Below are 19,718 nucleotides of genomic sequence, written 5' to 3'. Positions count from 1 at the left end.
AAAACCTATAAACCTCCATGGCAATTTACGCTGATAATACCGCCATTCTTGCCGATTCAAGGTGTCCCAAAATGGCAACGAAGTACTTGCAAGAAGCTATCTCGAGACTTGAATCATGTTTCGATCGATGGATAATTGAAGTAAACCCTGAAAAGCGATGCCAAGTATCTGGGAGTGATACGACGAAAGACAACAACAGCAACGTTGCATACTTTGCAAAAGCAACAAAATGTTTCTTTCCATCAAGTTTCTTCTCTACAAGTCAACAATTCGTCTGGTCCTATCTGCAGAATTTCCAAGTCGTGCAGAATACAATCCTAAGACGAGCCGTAAATGCACCATGGTTTGTCAGCAATGTACGGATATATCTGATAAGTCTTGTCCTTGCTGTTTAATTGGGGGAATATTTTCTTGACTTCAGGACTGTGGGGTGAATTATACACACTTTTTTTTAAATCACTGACGTTTCGAACCTTTTTTGGATCTTCTTCAGAGCTGCAAGAATATTTATTTCTTTATCTTGGAGAAGTGTACAAGTTAATGTATAATACAATTTTAAATTTTACGATGTACAAACTTAATTGAATGAACAAACGAGCTACATACACACGGATCATTTATAAGGGCCTGTTAAGAGAAATTAAGTAAAAAGTATCATTCTGACAAAAGAAACAAAAAACGCCCTGAAGAAGATCTAAAAAAAGGATCGAAACGTCGGCGATTTAAAGAAAAGGATATATAATTCAACTCACAGTCTTGAAACCAAGAAAATATTCCCGGATACATGAAGATCTGCAATTAACATTCCCAGATAGACCTAAGTGTGAAGACCTTCAACAAAGCGTTCAACTTTCAACGCAAAACCGTTGTGAGGAAGGTTTGTAACTACGATGAGAATGCCTCAAGGAAACACAAGAGACCGAAGATGGCACTTCCTTAGGAAGTACATGTTAAACCAAATATTGACTGGCACGGAGACTATGTTATTAGTAGTTATAAAAATATTTTTTATTGACAAATTGCCAACCATAGGTAAATTACACTGAGATGAAGCAGTAAAAGGCGAAGAGATAGAATTTCAAAGTATAAAGCAAACTTTTTTGCTACACAAATTGAAAAGGTAGCTCTAATGGAGCCTAATGATACTGCGAGGAAAAAAAAACTAATAATCTTGTATAAGTGTTTGTATAATCAAGAAAATGTGTGATGCAAATAAAAAATAATTCTGCTCACTTGCTTGTTATATTAGTCTCACTGATGCCAAATACATTATGCAGATCATATTGAACACCAGCATATTGTTTGGCTGTCATGCAAATCGTTTTTTTGTTGAGACTGTTTTCCAGAACATTTGGTAGGTAAGGCGGAGTTTCTAGTTCACTATCAGGACATCCATTAAGGGATCCTTGGATCATATTTGACGGTTCGTTCATATCCAGCCAAGCACCATCGAAAGCAACATCATCGTGAAAACTTTTCATCATCAATTTCCAATATTCGAATGTTTTTGGGTGAGTGAAGTCTGGGTAAACCGTGGAAACTGGATTCCAAACCTATGTGGAGTGGAAATTTGCATATTCAGCATGTATTTATAAATAATATAATTCAATATATTTAATGAATGAATGTATGAATTTGTTAGAGTTTGTTCCATGGGAATAGTGAGCTAGCATTTCATCCAAATTTTCTAATTTTCACCCGAGAATGGTTTGAATGATTTGGATCAGGATATATTCAGGATTCAGAAATTTCGTCCTTTCCGAATATCTCAGTTGAGTTTTTCAATGGTTTTTGAATGGTTCTGAAATTTTGTTCTGAAAATATACCTACTTGATTGAACTAGAATTTAGAAATCCGCAAAATAAAATTAATGCTCGTCTGATTTCACAGAAATTTTGTGTGGTCATAAAGTTCATCGAAATAGGTATTTATGTATCAAGGACGAAAAAATGTCTATTATACTCGAGTCTGCAAATTGAAGCAAGCGAGACTATTCTCTCGCTTGCTTCAATTTGCAGACTCGAGTATAATAGACATTTTCTCGACGATGGGCATATACCATTCTTTCGTCGACCTGTTTGTACCGGGTTTTTCACCATAATTTGATCCCCCTTTTAACTTTCTTACTAAAAGAGGTACAAAAAAATGTTTTCCACAAAAGTTTCACGAAATCGACTAATGTTTTTTAAAATGATTTCACAAAACGAAATATATACAGAGTGGGCCACATATTGATAGCAACTTCATTTTTTCAAATGGAACACCCTGTATCTTTTTCTATATTTGACTAGCTCTTTTTCCCCTGATTTTAAATATATAACATATGTTTGGCCTATCTCTCTTATTCTGAGTACCACAGAGTTTCAAATTTTAAGAACCACCTAGCATGCTCAGTAATCAGTTTTCAAGTGGTAGGCTGCGATAACTCAAAATGATCTTTTTTGAGTTATCTCGTTAGCAACGATATGACATATAGTCAAATTGCCAAAGAAATAACTCAAAAAAGATCATTTTGAGTTATCGCAGCCTACCACTTGAAAACTGCCAGCTTGCATGCCAGGTGGTTCTTAAAATTTGAAACTCTGTGGTACTCAGAATAAGGGAGATAGGCCAAACATAAGTTATATATTTGAAATCAGGGGAAAAAGAGCTATTCAAATATAGAAAAATATACAGGGTGTTCTATTTGAAAAAATGAAGTTGCTATCAATATGTGGCCCACTCTGTATATATTATTTCGTTTTGTGAAATCATTTTAAAAAACACTAGTCAATTTCGTGAAACTTTTGTAGAAAACATTTTTTTGTACCTCTTTTAGTAACAAAGTTAAAGGGGGGGTCAAATTATGGTGAAAAACCCGGTACTTTTCATCATACTCATAGGTACATACTCATCAGTTTTCTGGTCTCCGCTACGTCCTTCTTCGAACTGAAGACTCAATCATAATTTTAATAAATATAAACAAAATGTATTCTGATTTGAAGTGTAACAACTGTATATTTTAATTAGAGTACAAAATTAATTTAACCTCGATGATATAACGATATAAAACGTAAAGTTTGGGAGGGAAGTGTTTTGATTGGTATTGACGTAACTTCAGATGCAGATACAGGTGCTCCACCAGCCAAAACTTCTACAGTCTCATTCAAAAGTAAAATCTGACGGATTTCTTGTATAATTAATTTGACAACAGCAAATTACTAACCAATTCGCTGTGTGCAGGGCAGGCGTTAGAGGTGAAACAGTGACGAGACCGTTTCATGAGGAGCGACAATTCGGCCCAGTTTGACGCCTTTTCATATTTCATCCTTGATTCTTAAAATCTACATTAGGTTGTTCCGTTTCGCTGTGTTCGTCAACATTCCCTGCAAACCGCCTTTACTAAGCCGCCTGTATTATATATAACATACAGCAACCAATATAAACAGAATTCCGTATTATCCTCATTGAAAGACGGATGAAATCATTATGTATTTCACAAAGACGAAAATCAATACTACGTTCGCTTTCGATTTATTTATTGGAAGCCGATGTTTACACATTCAACATAATATGGAAAATTTCTATGATTTTGCATTCGAAACATCGAAACTAGTTACTGTTGAATGTCAAATGTTTTCAGCGGAATAGTTTCCGCGATACTGAAACTTCGCATGCCCAACTTTAAATCTTGTGGAGTGATAGGTAATCAATAGATCGTGGTTTTGAGTAGATAATCCAATCCCGCACCAAAATATCAATCCCGCAAATCCGCTGGATTAAAATTGTCAATCCCACGGATACGCAAGAATGCGGGATTGTTAACAACATGGGTATATAAACTTTTTGTACTCCACCTATTAAACATACTCATAAGAAGGTATTATGCTACTAAAAACATACGATAGTACAAAAGTGTTTATTTCATGGAAAAAGCTGACAATTTTGCTGCTGAAAAATTCGAAAACTCTGACACAAGATACAAAGATCGGGAGCGCATGCAAAGCTTCGAAAAGTAATTGGGCTTAAAAACATGTGTTCCGCTGAAAACATTTGGCATTTTACAGAATATTTCCCTCCTGTCAAAAATTCTATGTGAATGGAATGTGTAAACAACTTCCATATACCTAAGATGGTGTTGTTTTTCGTTTTTCATCCCTCTTTCGATTAAAGTAATAGGCAATGCTGTTTATATTGGTTGGGTTGCCATGTGCTAACTAAAGAGTGTTTGGAGATTTTTACTGCAGGGAATATTGATAAACGCTGCGGAGCGGACCAACCTCATGTTGTTTTTGAGAATCAAGACTATATTTTTTTTAGAAATATGGAAAGGCGGCCACAAACTGAGCTAATTTGCCGCCCTCGAATAGAGGCGTAATTTATGAGTGGTTTATTGCTTTCTGGGACGTTTCAAAAAACGTTTGCGCTTTTATTGTCTAATATGCAGTTTCAATATTGAATCCCGCATGGAAAATGCGGGATCCAGCATTTGCGGGATTGGATTATATACATACATTGGAATTCGAAAACTACAGATATTTTGGTAAGGTGATAATCCGCTGTTTCCCTGGAACCGGCACCGGCGTGCAAAAGAAACAATGCACATATGAAGTATTGATGATAAGCCGTTATGGAATTCGTTTGTACGTTACCTTTGCAATAAGGTTCTGTCCTGAGCTATTTTTGATGAAAATATCGAGTTCATTTCCTTTGTCAAAAGGTGGATAGGATCCCTCAGATTCGCCTGCACTCACACCTGGATCAAATAATACAACGTACTTTCTACCTTGTTCATGTAAACTGTCCACAAACTCGGGTAACCCATTGAAATTTTTTTTATCGTAGGTGAAATCATTAGCTTGATCCATGTAATCCAAATCATTCCATATGGTTTGCTGAAAAATGAACAGAAATATTTTATACCTACCATATGAACATGTATAGATAAATATCCGAAAGTAGGAAGGTATAATCATATAATAAGAGAATAACTTTCCAGTAACCAACGAATCATATCACAGAAAATCAGGGGGGGGAGTGGTGGTAGAAGCAGTCCAAAGCCCTCTTCGTCTGCGCCAGTAAAGAAGATGAACACTATTTGTGTATATGTTCAAAAATTGTTCGAGGTATTTTATCAAAGGTGAGTTAAGATTTAAACTTTTCGTGCCTTCAAGGTCGTCAAAACATAATTAGGGAAGTCAAATTCATTTTCACTATGGCACATTATGAATGACGTTAAGAGGAAGGTGTTCACCTTGTCCTTGGACATTCTATAGCAGTGGTAGATGAAGGAAGGGCGCTGGTAATGAGGAACTGAATATAAGTAACAAAAATTAATCTAATCGTATGATTCATTGGCGAACATCTTTTGTTATCTAGTATAGTTTTTCCAAATTAAGAATTCCTTGAAACTTTAATGATTCTCTTGAAATTCGAATCAAACGAAACTATAAAATATTTAAAACTCACCACAGGAATGCCCACATTTAAATTTCTCTGAATATAATCCTTTGTTGTTTCCAAATCCTCAAGTCCAAATTTACTCAAATGAAAACCTAAACTCCAATATGGAGGCATTTTCGGCTTACCAATAATTTCCTGATATTGTTTCAGTACATCGGAAGGAGTTGGACCAAGAAAAATGAAGAAATCTAAAATGCCACCGATAGTTCTGAAGGTTAAGGCTGGTGACGGTTGAATTATAATGTCTGAAAAAAATGTGAATTATATTGAGGTTCCGAGGTGGTAAATAATTTCAGGCTTAATAAAAACTATAAAAAATAAATAAATAGAAACACAAATTAAGACTCAAAAAAAATTTTTTTGATAAACCTCAATAGGTAGGTACATTAGGTACTTATTTAGTGCCTCTATCAAATAGTAAAATAATTTTTAGGTATGAGATGGAAGTCTCTAAATTCCTTGTTATGTTGATATTGTGTTTGGTCGTGAAATTAAAGCTTCCTCATTCTCATATTGAAGTGCAAGTATATTTGAATTCAAGGTTCTTCTTCGATTTTTGGGTAACCACTAACTTTCGTGGTGAGTGAATAACAACTTTACATATTGAACAAACAAGATAAATAATGATAGTCCGAGATATCGACATCTTAATAACCTTACTCCTACAGCAAAGAAACGACAATTTATCTCAGAATACAGTATTAGGAACTGATTTCACAGAGTTGGATATAGAGTTAACGGACTTACTGGAACAAGGAAAATAACAAAGATTTGAAAATGAAAACAAAATTAGAAACATTATCACGGAATATATCAACTGTAAAAAATAACCCAAAAACAAATAATAACAAAAAAAACTATTTATGAATACAATACGAAATATTCAAGATCGATAGATAGAAGATACAACGAGGATACAAATTGAAAAATTGGGTACTAACAACATTTAAAAGTTGTAAAATACTTATACTTGAATAATAATTTTAATATTAAAACATACAACGCAAAGAGAAAAATAGAGTAGCAATGGAATTTGCTACATCTTATCAAACAAATCTTTTCACCACCAAAATTTATGACTGTAAAATTTATATTCCTCCCATGAATATCAATTACAAGGGAGTCATTGATTTGAGTATCACAAAAGAAGAGATTAAAAAAATTCGGAATCAGGTATGGAATACCAAATATAAAAATATTAAGCAAAAGCAGAATACAAAATATCATATATCGCTTCAAAAGCATACCGTAAAACGGGGTCAAGTATAGTTGACCGAAAAGTTTGAAAATCTTTCCTTATGTCATACTTTATTTATTCATTATCTTTATGTGCCATTGTTGTTGTATTTGGATTTTCGATACATTACTAACAACTAATTCAAATGCGTCATGAAAAATTCAATTTAAACGTTACCCGCAAACATTTTTCCTACATACTGGCCATTAAAGCGTTCTAGGGCGTAGAAATGGGGGGTACTGGGGGTGATTACCCAAAATTTAAAATTTCAGCTTTCTCGCAAACCTTAATAATGAGAATTCCTCCATAAAATGAACGAATATTCATTTTACTTTTCTTTGAAATCGAACACGGTGCACGAGTTAATTATCGCTTTCAAGATGATTGCACTACGAGCACGTCTATGTCCGAGGTTTATTGTTTTCTTTTATCTATCCGCTTTGTCGGCGTCACCCCTTGTTTTGCCATCGATTTTTGCATTCGTCATCGGTATACATTTGCCAGTTGTTTTCGGTTTTTATTTCATTATTGTCACAAAATTTCAATACTTCAGTTATTGAAGATCTGAACTGAGTTACTCGCATCGAGAAATGTAATGTGTTTCATTCAAATTGTAATTTATTTGTGACGACATCAGTTTTGAAACAACCATACAGGTTGTTCCTAAATTGGAGGTACAAACAAAAATTACAGATTCCTCGGATCATTTTAAGAGAAAATGGGCCTGCAAACGCTTTGTTTTCGAGATTTAGGGTCTTAAAGTTTGATTTTTTCAAGTTTTTTTCTCATTGCACCTTCCCTTTTCAAGATATTTAACCAAAATTTGGCATTGATATTCCAATTTAAAGTTTTCATCACGTGATGTGTTTCTTCCAAAAAGTATTTTTGGTGAATCACTGGTAATCAATGGTTGTTTAGAAAAATGTAAAAAGGAACTCTGCTCCAGAACTCCACTTTTTGTAGTTTTGTCGTATTTGCTATGGATTTCGAGAAAACAATTGCTTCTCCGATAAATGAACTTTTGCATGAGGATGTTCCTTGGAAAAGGAACGGAAAGCTCTTAGTGGCATTTAATCAAATAAAAGAATAAATTAATTGGGATGCAGTTTTGACGAGTTTCAACCCGAAATTACCCCTGATTTCGACAACCGATAGTAATTCTGTTGGAGTTGGGGCGGTACTTTCGCATATCTAACCTTATGGCAGCGGAAGTCCAGTTCGCAACTCAGACATTAACAAACAGTACAAACACACAAAAACGCTATTCGCAAGTTGATAAAGACGATTATCCAATAATATGAATATATTATTAGTGTTCTGATGTTATGCCAACGCCGTTTTAAAAATCCTGCATTTTATAGTCTGGAATTGCTCAGACATGTTCTTCAAAATTGTCCAGAAAAATTATTTAAGAATTAATTAAATCTGTTACTGTTATTGATAACACAACCTGTGCTAATACCTAAGAATACAACATATGGTCCATTGGGAAAGAATACATTAGTAACTATTTTCGAAATTGGTATTTGCCAGGCATTCGCGTTAAGGTTATAGATAACGAATGTGATTCGGCTGCATAATTCAGGTTTGAATAGAGCTAGAGCAACAATACCTAGTATTGAATATTTTAGTAGAACCTACCCATTGCATTACTGTTTTTCAGGAATAAACCATGCGATTTTGTTGAATTTTCCATGCATAAGTAGAACGGATGTGAGCCATACAGATTTGTCTGCAAAATAAATCATAGTTTTAGAATAATTGATATATCAGGTTGAATATCTCTTACATTCGGTAGTGGGGAAGTATCGCGACTGTATAATGTATATGTTGTCCAGTTTGATTGCAATTTGAATCTCTCTTTGTGCTCTCCTAAACCATACAAATACGTAGAAGGTAAATTCGTGGTTATTTGTATGAACTGATCAGAATAAATGAAGTTTGCTAGATCAGACACGTCGAATCTGAAAAGTCTTATATTAGAAGACTATATTGGGAATAATAGGTATACTCACATATTTGTATTATCTGATACCCTGACTACTTTGAAACCTTGATAGTCTTTTTCAATTATCAGTCTGTATAAAGGATTTCTGGCCCTTGGTGTGTTTATTTCCTTTTCGGGAAATATACTTTCATACCGTTTCCTTCTGGGATCAATTATCTACAAACATTTTTAATACTTAAAAGGATGGAAAAATCAATACAACTATTGAATATTAGATTTTCACAACATTTAGAACAAAATTGAATTATTAGGGTTCAATAAAAGAATATGGTATAAATCTGAAATCTATTCGCAATTAGATAAAGATATAGATAAAAAGGATGCCAATTTCACATTTCTCATTTAACAAATTTTAACAATTAATTTAACAATATTAACACATAGACAATAAATTCATCGTATACAAGTCCATAAATGAAAATCTCATTAGAATTTCATTAAAATATCAATATCTTTTTTTCTCATTGTGTCAAGCCAATAATGATATTTAATCGAAAATTTTACTTAAAAGGCTAACTTTTAGCGTGACATGCCAAGTAAATCTGATATAATTTTTTTATAGTAGAAACGATCAAAGTTGGATGTCGAAATTTGAAAAAATTAAAAGTGGGAACCATTCCGTTTGTCTGAGCATACCATAGGTACGTTGAGAAAATCTTTGGTCATGTTGGGTAGGCTGATCCGTTTGTAATTTTCGATCGAAAGCAGAATCACAAAACACCAACATTTGTAACTGTTATAGTCCGAACAATGCCTGAGGTGTAGATTTTGACGATTTTCATAAAACTATCGGTATCTTGAAAACTAAGACACTTTCACTAAAATCAAATTTGGATATTATGTTCGTGCATGACCATAAATTATCAGCATGCACCGGATTGACGTCAGTTTACGGGATATCCTGTAGGTATGTACTTACCTTGTCTGATCTCTTGTTACGGAAATAATGAGTTACTTTATAGTTTGGTCGGATTATCTATGATTAAGATTTGAGAATAAGATTTAATTAAGGAGGTTTCGTTTCACTGCGACCTAATGCTCTATTGTGCCCCCCATCAGAGCTATTCTCTCTCCATAACGTGATTTACAGCTCGCCTTCCAGTAACAGAGTTCTTATGAATTCCAATATCTGGGATGGCTTCAATGAGGCCAATTCCTCACTTCTACAAGTTTCGTGTCCAAAGCAGCTTTTGCGTTGGCTAGCGATGGCGGGGCATTCCGTCACCAGGTGATCCGGAGTTTTTTCCTCCTCCTCACAGAATCTGCACTCGTCATTTTCTGTTAGAACCATTCTCATGAGGTGTTTCCTGAGGCGACAATGCCCCGTGAGGAATCCAGTGAGGAGGTGTAGCATATTTTTTCTAAGATCCAGATACTTCTTGGATCCCGTAGAGTCAAATTTTTGAAGAAACTTTTTGAAGTGATCCAAACCAGGAAGATTCTGCCAGAGTATTTCTATTTCGGTTTCTGCATTCTTTCGAAACTCCTTCTTGTAGGTAAGATTATATATTATGATACTTGTTAAGCGATCAAAATGAAAGTTTGTGTGAGGTTTTAAATTGTCATTGTATATCTGCAAAATCCGTATTATTTCAGTCATCAGTGAATGAAACCTTAACTATCCTCAAATTTTGAAAAATATAGACATTGTGATGAAGTGATATAGCGCTTTATTCACGAAAGAAGCGTTCAAAAATAATACCTCAATAATCAAAACTCCAAGGATTGAATGAACGATTACAATTTAACAAAAGTTATAGAGACAGAACCAGGTGTTCATGAATACTTAAATCAATTTATTTACCTTGATCCTTAAGGTACTATCACTTTGATAAGTCGCAATTAGTTTGATAACTGTTATATCATTTGGATATATAGATTTATAACTGCGTTCCAAATAAGCCTCTAATCCATCAGGTTTTTCTGTGATGTTCTTAAACTTGTAGGAAAGAAATTTAGGTTGAAAGAAGCAGGGCGGTATGCCAGCTTTTGTTTCTGACCAACAGCATCCTCTCAACTCACAAATTTCTTGTGTTGCATTTCCTCTAGGGATACAATCGTACCTATCGTTGTCATTCACCAAAGCGCACTGCGATATATTAGCACGTGGTGGATTCGGTAGTGGTGTACCAGTTAATACCTACAATAAAAAAAGATTTTCGGATTAAAAATTTATACATTTTGCAGGTTTTTTCAATTAGGTTAAGCAAAGGTACCCTCTGATCCTTATATAATAATTATAACCAAATAACGAAGTGGCAACGTAGAGAAAATAAACTGTGCTCAAGTAAATTCTCAGTGGTGCGGAGCCACTAGATTCATTCGTTTATTCCAGAATAATTCAACATTCATCTTCCTAGTCCCTGAATCAAAACGAATAGATTTCATAAAATTTATTTCAAGTTTGAGATAAATTATCCTAGTAGAATCGTTTTCGGAGGCTGATTTTTTCAATCTTTCAATATGGTTCAACATTTTGTATTTTATAGAATATTTGACTAATTTTGAATTCCCCAGGGAACTGAATCGTATCAATTATAATTTTATGATTGTGGTGATTTCTTCAATAAAGAAGTACGGTGTTTTGGTTTCTAGTTTGGAGTTTCTAGTTTTATAATGAGGGACGCGCATCGCTTTCAAAACGTATTTTTTACTAAATTACATACAAAATGTCTAAAGCTCATCCCCCAGAGTTAAAAAAGTTTATGGACAAAAAAAAGGTCCCTTCAACTAAACGGGGGAAGATGTATATCAGGAATACTCAGAGGATTTGACCCCTTCATGAATCTCGTAATTGATGAAACAGTAGAAGAATGTAAAGATGGATCTAAAAACAACATTGGGATGGTGGTTGTTCGTGGAAATAGCATTATTATGTTAGAAGCTTTGGACCGACTCTAGTAAATAAGTTTGATGTATGTGAATATGCCTTAATTTAATGAATATTACTAAGTGTAACTGATGGATGTCTCCAAACCTGCCAAACTTATGCAAGCTAGCCCTGGCTCACATCGCAACCTTGAAAATATAAATTGATGGAACCTTCCATAATGATTTGACTTCAAATTTGTTTCCACAAGAATCCAATGGCCTAAGATTAAAGAGCAAACGAATTATTCTTTGTTGAGCAACAAATACCCTATGAGAACAATTACCCCATAATGGAATATCATACGATAGATGACAATAAGCTCTAGTACAAACTGATAAAGACACATTCGACAAGCAATTTCGCAGCTGCAATAGTTCAAAATAGGCTTTGCACAATAATTTACACACCCCATTAACATGAATCTCATATATTCATGAATTCATATATTCCTGAAGCCGAGTCGGTGAGGTACCTTGGCATTGTTATTGACCGACATCTAAAATAGGATCTTCAAATTGGGAATATCGTGAAAAAACTGAGAAGTATGCTATTTAGGTTCAAACGCCTCAGAGACTTTATCGACCAAAAACATCTGAGAATACTATATTATGCACTTGTTCAATCACAATTGGCATATGGGATAGTTGGCTGGGGTGGTGTATGTGACAAACACCTAGAAAACCTGAATGTTGTCAATAGGTGGATTTTGAGGATGATGTTCAGGAAGCCTCTGAGATACTCGAATGATATTCTTTATACAGAATCTGGTTTTTTTGATCTGAGACAACTTTTTTGCATGTGTATGCTAATGAGAATTAAAGAGAGAAAGATCACCACCGAGCCGATTTCGCATTGCTATAGCACACGAAATAAGGAAACATTTTTAAGTGTTCCTCGCTGCGAGAAGACCATAGGCCAACGTCAATGTGATTATCTGTCTCCGAGGTTGTATGGTTTGTTGCCCCTTGAGATCAGAGCGATAAATAGTGTAAGGCTGTTCAAGAAGAAAACAAAGCATTGGATTTTGAGTTCAGAAAGAAAACTCTTCCATGGCCTCATTAATCAGAGTTGTCAATGGTAGGATTTAAGCGAGTGAAGAGAATTTAGGAATATAGAGGGTATGAAAGTTGATCTGTTGCTTGATGGGAATAAAATTCCGGAGAAAAGAAAATCAAAGATCTGGAGAGGGGAGAGATGTATATGTGGATATTTTGGAAAATTTGAAAAGAAGAAAAAAAAAGGTGGGAAGAAGATTTCTATTTCTTTTTTTGCGTTTGCATTTTGCATTTGATATGTTTTCATACTTGTGATTAGGCATTCATACACCACGTACAAGTAATAGTCTAACTAGAGCTTCTGTGGTAGGTATTTTGTTTATTCCGATGATTGAACATGATTTTGTAATATGTTTGTGTAATATTGTTTATAATTTATGGAATAAATATATATTATTATTATATTATTATTATTATAATCAAGAGATGGATTGAGCATTACACCAAAATACCTGACATCAGCAGAAAAACGGAACTCTGCTTCTTCAGAAATAGGATTAGCATTGTAGAAATTCAAATATTAAGTTTTTCTGCTATTCAACACGAGTCTGCTCCTTTGACAACAAATATCAAGAAGCTCACACACCTAGGCAACCTTCGAACAAAACTCCTCAGATAAAAATCATGGAAATGTTGGTAATTTTTGAGAAAATGTTTAATTCTTTGATTTTTTACACCTCGCTGACTTTGAAGGCTAATTCTAGCAAAAGTAGACTGTTGAGTACCATTTTTTATTAATAATTCTAAAAGCTGACTATTGAACGCAGTTTTAAAGCATACTAAGAAACCGTGAATTAGCCTTTTTACATTTTTAATTTTGATTCGAAAATTTAGATCATAATCCAATTCACGTAACTTTTTCACTTGAGACCAACATTTCCATAATTTTCATCAAACTTACGAAGCTGGTTATTTTATGTATAAAAGTACAGTTCATGGAGATTAAGTTACAAAAAAATTTCACAGAAAAGTATTGTACATTTTTAAATATTTTTTATGGTGGTCAAGTCGAAAATTCTCAAAGTTCATATAAAACCGTGAAAAAGTCAAAAACATACATGGGGTGATTCGAATAGCCTATGATATGAGGGACCTGTTTTTTCTTTTTGACGTCAATCTCTTAGCCACCCTGTATATCGAATAAAAGTTGCAATTTCAAACATGCCAAGTTCTCGGTGCTTGGAATGTTGTTGCCAAAATATGGACCATGTTCGAAGAAGTTTCGAACGTTGTTCCTGTGAACCTGAATCACTATCATTTGGAGGAAGCCAGAATATTTCAATTATACAAGAGTTTTCCAAGTTTCCATAAAATCATTTGAGGCCAGGGAATTTATTGCCTAACATTATAAACCCCGGTATTCAGCGAATCGTCTCTGGTACTAGAATGTGTCAATTTCGTCGTTTCCACTGGCTAAAATAGTCCAGATGACTATTTGGTTACTTTCATTGGTTGCCGCTACGCACATCTATAACTTTTCGATGATCTTTTTCATGATTTGGATAAATCAGTGTGATCCGTAGGGAGATTAATGAAATGAGAATTTTCACTAGATTTTAGTTTGGATAAAGTTTTGTGACAGAATTAGTGCTCTTTGGTATAGTTATGTTCATAAAAGTAACTGAACAATGTTTGATTGACTTACAACACAAAGTGTATTCAAAATCACTTGAAGTTTGAAGTGTGCCAGAATATTACTAATACGAGTATAGATTTGGTATATATTTGGTCACTTACATTGCCTGAATTAGTACACGTGCTGCCGCGTGGCAATATTAATGTATTATTGTTCTAATACGTAATGTATTAATGTTCTAAGTTCTAAGACCTACATTGATTATTTATCCCTGTACGATTCTAATTTGTGAAGGCACGTGTCAGGAAGCCTTCACATTATGATTAGAAACCAAAATCATTCATGAACATTAATCGGATCAATTTTTATGAATGACTTAATTTAAACCTTTTAAAGCCTTGAATTCACTCTGTACAGATTACAGATAATCAATTGATCATTCTGATATCCAATCAAAACATTGTATCATTTGTTCCTATTATTAATTTTGGGTATTTTTGACGAATTTCAATATGATGTAATAATTATTTATTTACTTTTATCTTTTCTCAAAATACGCAAAGTTTGCGATATGTACCTACCAACAATCTTCGTTTCTTTATCAACCATACTTTCATTAAAGCGAATAGTCATCATGATTTCGTATTTTTTGTTCTAGATATAAAGATAAGAGTGAAGTGAATTATATACATTATAAGTAATTTTATTTTATGTAATTATTCACCGGTGATCAGTGGCGACACCAGCTTTCAATAACAGGGGTGGCCAAGAGAAGGCCGGTTTTTTTTTTGGGGGGGCCAAAGTAAAGCGAAATTATAGTTCTGCTGATCTTTTAGCCTTAGCTAAACCCCCCCTAGTGTTGCCATTGCCGGTGATACAGAAAATATTTTATTATTTAGTATCAATATTCGGGTACCTATTTTATTTTTCTACATAATAACTATGTCATCATTTATAATTCGATGAGATCTTCAGAAAAGTGAAAATGCATGCATAACCCTTTTGGGCACTAAAGTTATATGTTTGATTCAACACTATTTAATTATAAAAGTTATTATTATTTAATATGTTTTTGGGTGGTGTTGTAAGCGCATGCCCTTGCATACACGCATAATGTATATTACCCCCTTTTTTTTTGTCTATACTATATCAAAGTTAATTCCTAATCTCTTCCGAGGACTCCTCCATCGACTTTTTATTGATTTAATTGATCCTATGAGACACGAGCTTTTTTTTCGCCTTGCCGAATTGAATTCCGTGGACAATTCCCTTTTTCCAATTTATGGTAACTGGAGAATTTCACATTAATTATAGTTACATACATAATATTACACGATCAAAACAAAAATTATATTTTTCAATAAATTCGGCAGTATTTTGAGTACAGAATTTAGTGGTTTCATTTGGGACCACAATACTTTTAGACGAGGTAAGGTGTGAAAAAATACAGCGGTTGAAGTGGATATATCAGAAGTATTCGTTGTTTTGTCACGGACAGAGTAGATCTAATTTGTGTCCTCGTGATAACAGGATGTATTCTACAAAATGTGTTCATCTTGAAAGGAGATAATCCTGAGGAAATTGTTGATAAACCACTTATTGAAAAAGCTGGAAATTTTGTAGACATCGAAAATTTGCATAATAAATCAGAGAACCAATTAGAAGAAAGTAAAAGGAATTTTTTAATGTATTCTTTTAATATAGATGAAAAATGTATTCGCTGAGATACAATTATGTACTTTGTAAAATAAACCTTTATTTTCAATAATAAAACTCATTTCCTAATTGCCTTCAACATATACAAACATAAGAAATCATAAGTAATTAGAAAGGAACCTTTAAGATGCAAGCTAGTGGTGGATGACAAACGCATAGAGCAGGTTATGGTGTACAATAACCTAGGAGTGGAGATATCCTCAAGCCAGGATAGAAGTGAGAAGCTAGGTGAACAAGACGAATAGAATCTCTGGATGCTTAGCGGATGTAATATGGAACAACAAGCATATTAGCATGACAGCAAAGGTGAGAATCTACAAATCCTGTATTAGACCGATCATGACATACACAATAGAGACGAGAGCTGACAACAGTAGAACGAAATCAATCCTAAGAACTGCGGAAATGAAAATACTTAGAAGAATATCGGGATACACACTGAGAGATCGTATACGTAACTCAAAGTAAGCGACATCGTGAGATTGGGACGAATGCGAAGAAGAGCATGGAACGAGCACATTTGAAGAATGTCCTATAATAGGGTGGCGGGAATCGCGAGAGATGCCATCCCGGAAACCAAGAGGCCATTGGGTAGTCTACCTAAAAGATGGAGAGAGACGTGGATATCAACATCCAATGAAATAAACGACTAGGTTGGAAAAAACAGGCTGAAAGCCATAACAAGAGGAAGAAGAAGAAGATTCAGACAGGTTCGTTTTTTTGATGACAGGGGGAACATGATCTGAGATACAAAGCTTGTTTCTACCCCCTAAAGAGGGTTGCAACCCCATCAGTAACTTGAATAGGGAAAGTGTACAAATGTATGCATGGATTCAAATTTGTATGAACCTGCAGTTTCTGTGAAAAAAGTGAATATTCACAAATTTACAAGGAGTTTTTTATGGAATTATGTACCGATAAAACTAAATGAATCAGTGATGTTCTAATTGATTGTATAATTTCTGTTGAAAGAAAAATATTGCTAACAAACAGTATTAGTAAATATTTACCACAAATTCTCAAATTTCTCACCATTAGGTTGAATGCACCGATGAAACCGTGATTATCTTTTGTTAGAAGACGAAGCAAAAATAAGCAATAAGGTCATTGAAAAGTGTTATTTGCCATTTTTCTCTTTATTCTTATCAAAATCTGCACTGCCAGGTAAGGCAATACGCAAAGAAAATATTGCTTTCAGAAAATTTCGTTTCAGTATTCTGTATTGCAGAATCATTAGAGATGCGTTTTATCACTCTTAATAAAAATTACAAAATGGTTTACACGTTGGAGGAGAGAAAGGAAATGTTGACAATTCCGTTCCAGAACAATGACTGTGCTAGGGCTACTGCGAGGATTTTCAATGAATGACATCCTGATAAAAATGTTAACCGTTCATTAATCATTCAGTTGGTACATAAATTTGAAGTAACAGGATCAGTTGCAAACAAAAAACATAATCGCACTCGTACGGTTACGAGTGAAAATGATCAAGTCGCCGTAATTCGTCAACTAATGGCTGAACGGAAACAATGTGAAAGTGTTAGAAAGTTGTCACAGAAAACTTAATATTCACGGGAAGTGTCCACAGAATATTTAAGCTGGCTAAGTTCCATCCTTATAAAATGACACTTGTTCATGAACTGAACGAAGATGATGGTGATCGGAGAATGGAATTTTGTCAATTAATTTCGCAAGAAATTATTGCAAATCCTGTGGTTTTGTACAACGTGTGCTTTTTGGATGAATGCATCTTTTTCCTCAACAGAAACGTTTACAAACATAATTATAGGTTTTCGTCCGATGAAAATCCTCCTTTAGGGAGCAACATTCTCAAAACCCACAAAAACTCAACGTCTGGATGATTATTTTGGGAGATCACTTGATTGGTCATGTGTTCATTCGTGGAAATCTCACTGGCGATGTGTATCTGGATCTGCTCAAAAACGTGATTGATCTTCTAATCACCGAAGCATTGGAGGCAGATGAAAACCTTTCAGAAGAGGAGTTACGCTTTCAGCAGGACGGAGCTACGCCGCACTTTGCATCTCAGGTGAGACAGTACCTGAATGGTAGGTTTCCTGGACGTTGGATAGGCCGAAGGGGCCCAGTGGAGTGGCATGCGCGAACGCCGGATCTAACACCGCATGATTTTTTTCTCTTGGGAATTGTAATCACAATTATATAAAACCAGAGTTGCGGATTTAGACGACCTTAGAGCACGAATTGTGGCAGAATGTCGTAACATTACTCCTGAAATGATAGAGCATGTACGAAATAATTTTGAAGACGATTGTATCGCAGCATGCAATCTAATTGTGAGCACTTTGAGCATTTGCGCTAAATTTTTACTAATACTGTTCGTTGAAAATATTTTTCTTTCAAAGGAAATTATACGATCAATTAGAACATCTCTGTTTCATTTAGTTTTATCAGTACCATAATTCCATAAAACACACCCTGTAACTTTGTGAATATTCACTTTATTTGAGCACAAACTACAGGTTCATACAAAGAATCCATGCATACATTTGTGCTACAAAACTACCCACTTTCACTATTCAAGGTTGCATTCAGGGTTGCAACCCTCTCCAGGGGGTTGCTAGTAGAAACAAGCTTTGTCTCCCATATCATGTTCCCCTGTCATAAAAAAAATCGACCTGTCTGAGTGTTTTCACAAACTCTGATTCGTTGTTGAGTTATTGAGGGTAGACACTTTTGAATGAGAAACCCTGTAGTATTCATTTTTAGTCATAAAAATGAAAAAATCTTAATGTTCATGTAGAGGATGATGTGATATCACCGGGAATATATTTTCAATTTTGCTAGTTCAATTTTTTCGAATTGAAAAAAATTTAAGGAAGGCAGTCGTGAAGGGTGACCAAATGCAAAATCCGAGATAATTCTAACAATATAAGTTCAAGATTTATTGAAATATGAAATTATACTTATAAGGGAATGTTTATTGATCACCCCTCGGATCACCCTGTATGACAGTGCCAATCAGAGATTTTGAATTTTAAACATGACTTTGACTAATACGCTTCCACAGGTTTGTAACAAAAGTACTAAAAAACGACATTGTACCAGATGATAATACAATATAGATATGCAAATTGGAACATTGTCCTAATAAGAACTATTTTTATCAATATCATTAGAAAGAATGAATTTTTTATAGATTTCTATTAGCTTCACTAAGAATCATAACTCCGAGAAAAATGTTAAAAATAAATTTATATTCTTTTGGAAATTGGCATTTTCTCATGAACTTAATATTTTTAATGTCAAACCTATCTAAGACATAAAAATTCAAATGAAATGAAGCCCATCGCCAAGAGATATTAAAGAAAATATAATAGTCCATCAGAAATAATAGTTCAAAAACTCACTTCTGTTTCAGCTCCTAACCCCACTACCAAACATATTAAAATTAGACTTTGACCAAAATGCATTCTATTAAAAATAACACTTTTTCCAATGCAGGTAATACTGAATATCCTTTAGAAGTCCATATACTGGTTCAATTCTGATTTCCAATTTTATCATATATAGAATTCATAAAAAGCAATAATCATCATCCAATTATTATTTGGAGTGGAAATTTTTCGAAGAGGTTTGTTGTTCTACAAAGATATAATGGAACAGGTGTGAGTGAACTACTTGAGATAAACGTGTATGTAATTTCTATTCAATTCAATTCAGAAAATGTAATTCGGACCAACAAAATTTACTCTGGCCTATCAAATTTGATGGAAGTTAGGACGGCACAAAGACACATTATTAAAGCATACAACCAATTATTACTAACTAAC

At 34.2% G+C, this 19,718-nt stretch overlaps 1 protein-coding gene across 2 annotated transcripts in view; it reads right to left on the bottom strand.

Moving 5' to 3' along the window:
* LOC123672917 (lysosomal alpha-glucosidase-like) overlaps positions 1–19,454 on the bottom strand; it is a 30,596-nt gene extending 11,142 nt beyond the window's left edge. For both annotated transcript variants that reach the window (XM_045607265.1, XM_045607266.1), the window contains exons 1-8: positions 19,296–19,454; positions 10,492–10,827; positions 8,695–8,843; positions 8,469–8,643; positions 8,321–8,411; positions 5,449–5,687; positions 4,632–4,874; positions 1,234–1,553 (exon numbers count right to left, since the gene is read on the bottom strand). In XM_045607265.1, the coding sequence (XP_045463221.1) occupies positions 1,234–1,553; positions 4,632–4,874; positions 5,449–5,687; positions 8,321–8,411; positions 8,469–8,643; positions 8,695–8,843; positions 10,492–10,827; positions 19,296–19,358 (1,616 nt within the window). In that variant the 5' untranslated portion in view covers positions 19,359–19,454. The remainder of the gene's footprint in view (positions 1–1,233; positions 1,554–4,631; positions 4,875–5,448; positions 5,688–8,320; positions 8,412–8,468; positions 8,644–8,694; positions 8,844–10,491; positions 10,828–19,295) is intronic.
* Between the last annotated feature and the right edge of the window lie 264 nt (positions 19,455–19,718).

The sequence above is a fragment of the Harmonia axyridis genome, chromosome 2, assembly GCF_914767665.1.
Source record: "Harmonia axyridis chromosome 2, icHarAxyr1.1, whole genome shotgun sequence".
Classification (NCBI taxonomy): domain Eukaryota; kingdom Metazoa; phylum Arthropoda; class Insecta; order Coleoptera; family Coccinellidae; genus Harmonia; species Harmonia axyridis.
The sequence above is the reverse complement of the archived record's forward strand: the minus strand, read 5'-3'. Positions and strand labels throughout refer to the sequence as shown.